Source organism: Melospiza melodia, chromosome 3, assembly GCF_035770615.1.
Source record: "Melospiza melodia melodia isolate bMelMel2 chromosome 3, bMelMel2.pri, whole genome shotgun sequence".
Taxonomy (NCBI): Eukaryota; Metazoa; Chordata; class Aves; order Passeriformes; family Passerellidae; genus Melospiza; species Melospiza melodia.
Window position 1 is genome coordinate 16,579,127 of NC_086196.1, and position 11,666 is coordinate 16,590,792.

The 11,666-nt window shown below is 41.8% G+C and overlaps 1 protein-coding gene across 1 annotated transcript; it reads left to right on the forward strand.

Annotated features, from left to right (window-relative positions):
- Positions 1-4,759: 4,759 nt before the first annotated feature.
- MSGN1 (mesogenin 1) lies at positions 4,760-5,281 on the forward strand. The gene has a single exon (XM_063153416.1). It carries the CDS (start codon positions 4,760-4,762, stop codon positions 5,279-5,281), a length of 522 nt encoding a protein of 173 aa, XP_063009486.1.
- Positions 5,282-11,666: the final 6,385 nt, after the last annotated feature.

The window sequence follows — 11,666 nt, forward strand, 5'->3', positions numbered from 1 at the left end:
CATTCTTCAGCATACTGACCTTAAAAAAGCCCCAAATATATGGATTTGCTTATTCAGAAGTCTTATTTGTTTCAGTTGAGGCTGGACCCAGATTAAACCTTCTTCCACAACTAGGAAGGGAGCTTCAAGGTCTAAAAATTCTAAAAAAAAAATAATAATTTATTCTACCCAAACAGAGGCAAAGTCTTAAAAAGGAGAGAAGCATTGTCTGGTGGCTAATGGTGAGTCTGGATAACAAATGTGATGGATCCTTTCCTTCCTTTATTGCCAGCTTGGATGTAAACAGAGGTGTTCAAGACTGTTTTTCAGAAGTGTTGAACACCTGCTGCGTCTGCTGAAGTTGGTGAGACCTGCAGCTGCTTGCCCCACAGTTTATATGTGGCGATTGACTCCTTGTGCAGGAAGGCCACAGACACCTCCCCAGCGAGCGGGCAGCGCTGCAGCCAATGCTTGGGGAGCCCTTTGGAAAAGAGGAGGCAAAGTGACTTTAAAAGCTTTTGGGAGATGTTCTTTTTTTTTTCACCTTACAAACTGCAAGATGAGACTGTATCATCGAAGGATGACATACAAGGATGTCATCCTAACATACAAGGATGTTAGTATGATCTACTTCTTGTGAATAATAAGCCTAGACTTCTGTCCTGATTGTGAAGGAGGCTGACTGTGATGAGATTAGTGTTATTTAGACATCTTTATCCATGTTAACTCAGTTTCAGCCTGCATTCTTCCCAGCCACTATAGTTTTTTACTCACTATTTATTTCTCCTATCAAAATCACAGAATGGTGGAAATACATTCTAATATAGAAAAAATATATCAGTTGTAAAATACTGCACAAAAAATGCATTTTTTTTTACTATATATAATCATGCCATATTACCTTGACTTCTTATTTTAAATGTAAAACCTGAAGGTCTAGAAATTTTCTATGCCATCGGTGGTTTGGGTTTTTTAAATGAAAAAATTTTTGCTCCTTCATGCATCCATTTTTTTGTGATGAATTCAAAAATATGAGCAAGGAACATTTCATTTTAAAGGAGATGAAGGTTGAGATGTTAGCCTTTGTACTGCAGAATAGATTATTGAAATGAAAATCCAAACTACGAGTCAAGAAGAAAATGCCTTATTGTTTTTTTGTCAGTTCATATTTCACTGGTGTTAGCCTAGTATCTCACTTACCTTCAATGTTTTGACATTATTAATGGGTAAAAAGGAAATTCCTAAAATTTTGAGGAGGCAGAATAAAATAAAGATTGCAAAACTTTGTTTTTTTTCCTTTTTCTGTGTATTTAATGTCTAGGAAGAGGCCACCTGAAATACTAGACTTTCTTAGTACTTCAATGAGAGCAGCCAGTTGTCATAGGGTTTAGAAAAATAAACCTGGTATCCAGCCTGTAGCCTTACCTTCCTCTGTATAATACTTTTTAAAGTGTTATAAATAACACTGAGAACTGCTCTACCATTCCCATCGATTTTTGTGTGTTATAATTTTCTTATATATTTTGCAAGGTAATTTCCTAAGTGAGAATTCTCATTCTCGTGGGTGCAAATGTAGAATTGTCCAAAAAGAACAGCCACATGCCACGAGACTCTGCTGACTTATCCAGGCTGTGGATCACACCAAGATCATAGAGAGGTGTTACACAACTTCCCAATCCAGCCTAAACTGAGGCACGCTTCATTTGAGTCTTTGTAGGGAACAGGGGGGCTGTGGCCAGAAATGGGTGGCTGGTTTTCCAAACAGAACCTCTGTCTGCATCTCCACCAGCAGAGCAAACAGGGCACAGCCCCTCCTTTGGCTCTGAAGATGTGCTGTGGCAAGGCTTGCTTTAGTCTGGGGAAGCCCTTTGCTGACCCCTGTGCCCTTGGTGGCCTCTCCTGGACCATAGCCAGGCAGCCTTTGGGACACAAATAGGTGTGCCCAAGCTAAAACAGTGTCAGGGAGCACAATGGTCATAAAAAGGATGCACAGCAACTGCAAGGCAGTAGCCCCATAAAATCTGTTAATATAGAAAAGCCTGTAAACTTTCTTGCATGCGTAACAGTTCACAGGAGCATAAACTTACAAGATCCAGTGATTTTTCATGCAATTATTAGAATAATCATCTACATACTCTCATATCCTGCCTTGGTTGCTTTAAACATTTACTCATAAGACATAAGAAAACATATAGCTATTGCTATAATTTGCATTCCTCTTCCCTGCTAATCTCATCTGAATCCCAATATACAACAGAGAGATGAAATCAGAATGAGTTAATCTCTCATTCACAGCAAAAATCTGTACAAAATCTTAGATGTGCACAAAATCCTTTCCCCCCTTGGTGTCTGACCAACACTTTCTATGATTAACCCACAAATTAACTGATGAGGTACATTATTTATAGTCAGCAAACAAGTGACTGGTTGATGTTTTTGCTTCTAAATTTGACTGCTTTAATTGCTATTTGGTTCCAAAATGAAACTGCTGTACACAACAGTCTATGTATGTGCTCACTATGTGTATTCATAATAAATTTTTATATTCCATAAATAAGTATATATTATGCACATGTAGACATGTATATATACATATATGAACACATACATTGGGAAGCTTCTTTTCCTTTTCACACCCTGACAAAAGTGCCTCCTTTTCCACCTCCCCCTCCTTATATTTCTGTATCTGTAGTCTTTTAATTGCTGTGTTGAGAGGGGAAAAAAAAGACATGAAGGGGCCCTATCAAATGAAAAAGACACTATAAACACAAATACAGAGAGGAAGAAGGAAAAAGAGTGGGAAAGAACAAGTTCCCTATTTATGTAAAATTAGATACTATGTCTAAATTGTGACATTGTGACCATTGTCTGGATACTCGGTGAAACCTTTCAGATCACTGAAGTTACAGAAAATACATGTCATCTTGTCTTAATTTTACTTTTTTAGCAGTTTTAGCATCTCTGTACTTCTTAGGGACTGTTTAATGTCATTTTCCTTAAAGAAGGACCAGAGAAGAGCTCAGAATATGATGAGGTACCCAGAAAACACAAAGCAGCCCTGTCTGCAGGAGCTGTGCTGTGAGTTCTTGTGTGGGGTAGATGTCACAACAGTCAAACTTTCTCAGCCCTACTTGAAATACAAAAATCCTTCACTTTTTGGTACTTTCTTACTCATCTCAGGATAAACCCAGTAAGTTTTAAACCACAAGATGCCTCCTAACATTTTGATACGTAACTCAGAAAAACTCACAAAAGCCTTCCCAGGGACTACGCTGAGTATTGGATTGGGTTTTTTCTATGTGGTTGCAGTGAGGATTCCACAGAAAGATGTGGCATGTTCCAGAAAACCTCAGCAGGCTGTGTTCAATTCTGAGGCATTGCCTGCCTTTGTTTGGAGTGGATTACAGAGCATATAGAGATCACTACACAGAAGGAAACTCTAAAATAAATCCTACTTTTATTTTTCCTCCAGGCTGACACTCCTTCTCCCCTTCTTTTCATTAAATATTACATTTTGCTTCCACTGTGTGCCAACACAAAGTCATGGCTGGCAACCAAGCTGCTCAACAGCTTCAGAGCTCAGGAGTTTTGGACAGTTTTCCTGGCTCTCCTAATGCGTTGCTGTGTGATTTGGGGAAAGCTCCTCCTTGCCTCCACTTATCCATTTCCCCAGAGTAATAGAGACCATTAATCATCACTGGAAGCTGCACTGAAGCCTAGAGATGAAAAGTGTTTGTTATTAATGATATTAATTTATAGGTTATACATTTTCACTTGAACTGTGTAACATATAACTACTGTTGCATTGAACAGGGGCTGCAAAAGGGCTTTTTTTGCCAGAAGAACAGATTCCTACAGGTAGAAAATTTTACAGAAGTAGCTTCTACTCTTCTCTAACACACATATAGCCTGTATATTACTTTGAATTAAATTTCCATGGAAAACATTTGTCTGGACCCAAAGTTTATACATTGTATATTTTGCTTCCTAGATCTTTTTAATTACATTTTCCTATTTTTTAATGGGACTTTGACCTTGTTTACAATCACGCATTTCCTTTTTGATTTCCCAGTCATGTATTAAAATAGCATATAAAGCTACAAACTGCAGGGGAATGTACTGCAGTTCTTTCCTCCTTTCTCATATTGAAAACCAGAGTGATTGGTTTCTCGTGAGTTGCAATCTCATGAGAGGAAAAATCCACAGAGAGCCATAACACACACAAATCCAAACAAGCCATCTTTGACTTTCACAATTAACATGCAGATAAGAGATAGCCCAGCAGCAGTCAGCATGGGTCACATATCACTGCTGCAGTGCCATCACCTTCAGTCACCCAGAAATCAGGGCTCAACGGCCTAAATTTAGGGTCTGTGTTAGCGACCAATAAATTCTAGATCTGTAAACTGTTTTGCAAAATGATTAAATTTCTTTTTCCTCTCGCAGCACTTTTCCCCCTAGCCCAACGCTCAATGTAGATGCGCAGCCTTAATCGGTTTAGTTGCGAGAAGATAATCTTTTTTTCTCCCTTTCTTGCTGTTGCCTGTTAGCTTAAAGGCTTTTTAGCTGAAGGTTGATAATTATCACTGAGAAGAAACTGGCACATCAGGAGTTCATTTTCTATCTTAGCACTTCTGGCGCTCCTTTGAACTCCTCGCACCAAGCCCGTGTTCCCACTCCGTCACTTTCCTCCCTCCATCATAAAAAGCTCTCGGCGGCCGGCGGCTCCAGCCTTTGCTGCTGGGCCGAGGGCACCGCTTCTCCCGAGCGCTCCTCCAGCATGGACAAGCTGCACGAGACATTGATCAACATGGAAGATGCTCTGGCTTCGGAACACCCCGCCTGCTTGTCGGCCTGGGACTGGAAAAGCTCCGCCGGGCCTTTCGAGCTGCACCCCATCTCGCCCCCGCACAGCCTGTCCCCGACGCCCTCCTTCGAATCCTACTCCTCGTCCCCGTGCCCGCCGGCGGCCGAGACGCCCTACAGCAGCGGCGGCGGCGGCAGCGGCCTGGCGGGCTACGGCCTGGTGGAGTTCCCCGCCGCCTACCTGCCCAGCCCCGGGCAGGCCCGGCTGCCCAAGGGCACCAAGGTGCGGATGTCGGCCCAGCGGCGCAGGAAGGCCAGCGAGCGGGAGAAGCTGCGCATGAGGACCTTGGCGGACGCGCTGCACACGCTGCGCAATTACCTGCCCCCCATCTACAGCCAGCGCGGCCAGCCCCTCACCAAGATCCAGACCCTGAAGTACACCATCAAGTACATCGGCGAGCTCACCGAGCTCCTCAACAGCGTCAAGCGGGCGTAGAGCCGGCCGGGAGCGCCTGCCCCGGCACGCTCAGGGTCTTTACAAACAGAAAACATCGAAACTTCTTCCTCGTCAGAGAACGGCGGGGCCCGGTGCGAGAGGAGGACGGTGCGAGGGACGGGGAAGCGCCGCTGTACCTGGGACGCGAGGCTGGAAGGTGATGTAGGATTGCCTGAAAACCTGAGCTGCAGGTTGCTGAGACAGAACTCTTGCTCTCTGCCTTTTTGTTTGGTTTTTGTTTTGTTTTTTCAATTTGTTTGTTTTAATAAGCGTTTGAGAAACATTAAACCTAGTCTGATACAAAAGTAAAAAAAAAAAAAAGAGGCAGCTGATCTTCCTAGGATTTACGTATTACTCTTCTGACTGAGCCTGTTTTATAAGGACAATAGTAAATCCACAGGTGTTACACTGAATTTTAAAATATGACAACAGCTTCATAAGAATACTAAGTGTATTGATTTGTAGGCACTTTAATCATAGGATGAGGAAAAACATGTGTTTAGTTCATGTATTGTCTATTTATCCACCTGTCCGCTGTACCTAAAAATGAAGTAACTGAGAACATCTCTGCATGTAAACAAATAAATATGTCATAGTCTGTATCCTGTATTATAAATCTGATTGACAGATAAATAAAATCTAGTGATGACTGCTAAATATTGAAAATTAAATATAAGCAAACTGACATTTTGTATAGATAAACTGATAAGTCCTCTCTTCTTTATTAATATATACAGAAGTATATAATTTTTCTGTATTTAATGTGTAAAAAAACACTTATTCAATGCCAATAAATGATGGAAGACTTTTACATCAAATTTCTTAAACAAATAAGATTATATTGAGATATCTTTCTCTCTGACATGAAATATTAGGTTTCACAAAGATATGAAGTTTTATTCTCAAAGTGTCCTGAAAACTAGGAGGGCTCTGGTAACCATGTAATTTTATTAAAAGCCAGTCAAAGATCAGCTGTTTTCTACAGCCAGTCACAGTCCTGTAACACATGCACACAAAGGATTAAAAAACCCCAAAGAAACAAAACAACTGGGGATGTAGTTTTAATTTTAATGACTTCGACTTCCAGGTGATGGGCACCACACCACTGAAAGTATGTGCTGCTCTGTAAATCTCTTGCCTGGCTCAGCCATAAGACTTGGCCTATGAAAGAAGCCAGAGAGGAGCAAACCCCAGTTGTGGGGAGCTAATTACTCATATAAGTAATATGAACTTTTTCTGCTGGGGGAGATGTAAGGCATAGAGCACACAGCAGCTGGAATGTAACAGGTTTCTCTCTCCACAGATCAGCCTGCCTCTGTGGGACAGCTGGTTTAGATTTGTGGATAAATCCTGTAGCAGAGAACCAGAAAGCTAAAACTTCATTCCCCTTTCTTTCCCCTCTGTTTGTTTAGAAGAAATTACAATTATCTTTGTGCATTTTTTCTTCCAAGGATCAGCCTAGGTTAATTCAGTTCTCTTCTCACATAGTATGTGCATATTGGGGCAATCAGTATGAAACCCAGCACTATCACAAATAAGCAACTACCCTCAAATTTATTCAGGTACTACTCTCACTCAGATGTAACCACATTTAAGCACATCCCATATACTTCTGTTTGTAACTAACCCATGTTAGATTTGTTACAGGCTTTAGTGATCCAGCAAGAGTATAAGTAGAATAATTTTTTAAAGCCCTATAAAATTTATAAAATTGTCAAATTAGAAATATGAGGTGGCAACACCAATGTCAGGAGAGCATTCCTCAGTATAAATCTGTGCAGCTTATCCAGATTTCAGCAGATTTGCCACATAGGGAAAGTCAATCTGAATATTTTGCAAAGGATTGAAACTGCATGATAACTTGCACAGAACTATAACTGAAAGTCTGATCATAGATTCTTTCTCAAAGACATATTTGTGGGAAGACTTCTAACCTTGTCCTTTAAATGTTCTACACCTGAAACTACAGGTAGGGATTATTCCAGCTATGGAAGCCTATAAGGTCATGGTTAAAACAGAGAAACAAGGAGTTAGAAGGCTCTGCTTTAATTGTTATTTTATTAATGACCTTGGCTGGTCATTCAGCATTGCTGCCTCAGTTTACCTATCTGCAAACAAAGACTAATGGCCTCAAAGCTGCTGCTCACAAGCTGGGTGATGCTGTATGGAGAAAGGCCCAGGAGGAGGTACCCTGCACCTTGGAGAAGTGGCTCAGTCAGCATTCCCCACCACCCCAGTGAAATGGGGAGGTAAGGGCCCTAAGCAGCTGAGCTGTAACTTTTTACATGCCCAAGAAGTTCCTCTCCTTGCAAGTGCAAGGTGGAGCAGCAGCTCTAGGTAAGCCACGAGGCAAGGCTGTGAGTCCCAGAAGGACATGGCTCTGTGTCAGTGAGCCAGACCTTGGCTGTGTCTACTCCCATGGCCCCAGCAGGACAGGGCTGCATCTGAGCTGACCTTGGGGAAGGAGCTGCACTGAATCACTCCCTGTGCCACAGTGGGGCCAAAGCCCACAACCACAATGCAGAGACTTAATTAGAATAGGTTCTGCTCATGCACAATTTAATTTGTTTGATCCTCTCTCAGGGGATCTCTCCTTTCACCTGTGGGGATAGTGGGACCAACTTAGGTGTGGGAATAGGAAGAAGTAGGTTTAGTACTGCCCATGGATGTGACAGATTTGTTCCTCCCCTTCAAAAAGAAATTAATTCTTCCTCTGCCTAACATGCAACATCTCTATAGGCCCCACTTTTTGTACTCTTCCCCTTGACACACATTTCACTGATCCAGAGAAAATCATCTGAATTACTGTATTCACAGTACAAGATGGTACAAGGCTTGCTGCTATTAAATGTTGGATTTTGTTATTCTCAATAAAATTGAATACAGTTCAGGTTCATCTTCTTTTTCCTTTAGGCCCAGGAGTTTAGGATATCCAAGTGATGTGAAAGGGATCAAGAGATTCCCCACCTATGGTTATGAGATCTAACTTTCAGGAGAGTAAGGTCCATAAGCTGTATTTAATTCTAACAGCAATAATCTGAAGAAAAGAGGCAAAAATGTGAACCTCAGTCTGAAAAAGTTGCAGAAGTAGAGAACATTTCTCACATACAAGCACCTTCTCTCAACACCATGTGTTAAAAATATACATGGAAATAAAGCTAAAATAGCTGAAAGACCATGGCTGAAAAATTAATTTATACTCTGTCTGATAGAGTTCAGCATGCTGCAAAGACACAGGAGAGGCAACTGGGGTTAGTTCTACACAATTAAATTAACTCTTCTGTCCCCAAGAGCTCACTCTTTTGCAGGTTAGCATGTCATTAAAATTCCTTAGTGATTTGGAGAGCAGAATGTGGATCCTAAAGAAGAAACCATCAGCACTAAAATATAGTTTTCTACTGTATCAAATCTTCTCAGGTACATGAAATCATACTTCTTAAGTGATACTAGCCATAAAAATGAAAGGACAGCAGGACAATCCTTAAGTGCTAAAGAGAAAATGGATAAAGTCCATTATAAGATCTTCTACAGAAATTAATTAATTGAAGTGGATTTTAGAACCTCAGGAGAAGCCTTCAGATACAGGCAGCCTTGCAATTTGTTGAACTACCAGTCCATTACTCTCAGTTTACTGAGGAGGTGATTACCATCAGTTGCTGAACAGAAGTACCTTTTTCTGCCTTTTAAACAAGTATTTCCACACTTTAAAATACACACTTCTCACTGAGCCAGAGACCAGCCCAGAAGCAGGCTGAGGGCAAGAGAAATGAGCAAGTGGCACCGAATCAGGTGAGAAAACTGGACCCCAGCAGCTGAGTCCTGAGCTGTTCTTCATGCTGAGAGTTGCGCCCTTGCCTCCTCTCTGGCTGAATCACTGAGGGGGGGACCAGGTGTAACCACAGAGTGCTAAAGTTTCAAAAGCCATAGAAAAAAGGGATTGCAGCCCCACATCCTTCCTAAACCTTTTATTAGGGAAGAAAAAGGGCAGAAAAGGCAGATGCATATAATGGATTTTATACCAGTTAACTCCTTTGGTGTCGTGAGCCAGCTGTTGCTGCTGGAAGGAGCAGTTGCTGGTACCAAGGATATGACAATAGACTCTGGGTTCATTTCCTACCTCAGGGACCAGGGGCCATTCTGGGGCAGCTGGAAGGAGAAGATACTGCTCTATTTAGCAGGAGGCACAGCAGTGCAAAGGAGGCGGCCTTGCAGGCAGGATTAGCCCAGGATTCAGGAGGCTTGCACAGCCTCACTCAGCAGGACAGGCTTTCCACCTGAACCCACAGCTCCTCTGCCCACTCTGTACAAAGGACTGTACAGCAGTGTTGGCTGCCAGCAGCAGCAACACCTAGACATAGACCCTGAGGGGGGCAAGGAGGTCAAATCACCTCTTGAGGACAAGAATAAGTGCCTTGGAGAGACTATTCCCCATGGTTAAGGGCTCACAGTGGAAGAAGCTCCCCAGGCAAGCCCCAGCTCTGTGATCCACGGAACTCACCCCCCACCCCCCAAAGCAGAGGCGAGCCCGGGGCCGCCCGCACACACACAGGGCTTTGAAATTCTATGCTGAGGAGCACCATGTAGGTGCCAAGAGGTTTTATGGTGACACATTTGGGCTGCACATAGGTGTGCTTGGGACAAAGAAAACCTCCTGCAAATGGGCTTCAGCCAGTTCCTTAGGAGAGCTGCTTCTCTGGGAGCTGCCATATCCTCTCCGACCAGGGAAGCCAGAAGCTATGCTTCCAGCTCTGCCTAGCAGTAGCTAAAAAATACTCCACAACAACACGAATACACCTCCAGCTTCTAAGGACCCAGTGACTGAGTTTTGCTCCCCAACTTATCTGCCATGCAACCACAAATCCTCTTATTGCCTTTAACAGGCAGGAAACTGGAAAGACAATTCACAGATCCCAATAAATCTGTCTATTTCTAAGAAGCTGGATCCTTCTGAGCCCCCATCCCTGATCAAGCCCCTGACTTTTTGTTTCTTTATACGCCAACATCAGCCTAGGCTTGCACTCTTACAGTGCTTGATGTCATGATAAGGAGGAAAACTCAGCTTATTTATGCTTTAAAGCATTTCTCTCCAAGCACATGTCCTTCCAGCATTCTCACCAATACTGTAGGTGTTTCTAGGCTCACAGACACAAATAAAAGAAGAAATGATGTGGAAGTGGCTAAAAACTCAAATAGATTTGTGGCAGAAGCCAGGAGCTAAACTTCCTTAAGCTTTCCAAATCATTAGAGCATTGTCAGAACATGTTTTCCTCTGGATGGAAGTGCATAGCATTTACTGAAGAGTTTGGCATGTAAAAGAAAAAGTAAAGGAATATGCCAGGGAGAGGAAATTAATTGGGACAAAAAAGTAGATGGCACTTTTCTTAGTTTTTCAATATTAAGTGGTTGCTACTTTAAGTCACCAAAAGAGTAAAGTTTTAAAGTACTGGCTGTCATTGAATACAGACTACAGATGAGTGAATACAGATGAGATTTCTGCCCATCAGTGACCAGATTTGAGGTTACTTATTAGCAGTGATTTATCAACATTTACTTGAAATGGAAATAACTATCTGCAGTATATTTCTGTTACTGTTCCTATTTTCCTATAAAAATAAATCACACCAGACTTGTCTTTTCCCTTACCACTTTTGTCATTCACCTGTTGAATTGCAGAGGACTTTAAGCATAAACAAAGAAGATTGATCTGCTTTCAACTTGTGTTAACAGGGATATAAAAATAACATCCCAAATACCAGGGGAAAAGCATGTGGTCATAAAATATCCACTTAAAAGGCAAAGAGGTGTTGATAAAACACTTGAAGATTTTTTTTTTCTTTTTTATATATATAACCAGGAAGGCAGCTCCTGAATTTTAGTATAAACAGACACCTCTGAGGTAGAGAGAGTACTACTGTCATGTCTTTAAAAGATTTTACTGATATTCAAATAGATTTTGTGTGTCTCACAGGCTGTTGGAACATCTGACAAGAAGTTTTATATAAGTCCTTGTCCAGCCACAGAGGGAAATGTCCTTGAGTTTTCCCACATATCAGAAAGGTTAATAGAAAAGATGATTCTTTACATAACTCATCCTTCAAAATGGCACTAAACAGTGCTTTTAGAAGAGCTGAAGAGTAGAGCCACAATGTACCTGGGCATCACCTTGCTTTTCTACAACTCCTGAAAGCCCATCAACAGATAAAGCATGTCAAGGTGTTGACTAAGCTAGGAAAATAAATGAACATGTCTTAGACAAGATTGTAATTACCAGATTTCTATGTCTGATTATGTCCTTGAGTCTTGGTTTGAAGAAAAAACCTGAAAACCCAGGAAGCCATAACAAAGAGTTAACAGAACTGAACTGGGCTGCCCAACTGCAGGCTTG

Bases quoted from the DNA above. Each gene is read 5' to 3' on its own strand.
- MSGN1 (XM_063153416.1), top strand. From the start codon at position 4,760: ATGGACAAGCTGCACGAGACATTGATCAACATGGAAGATGCTCTGGCT.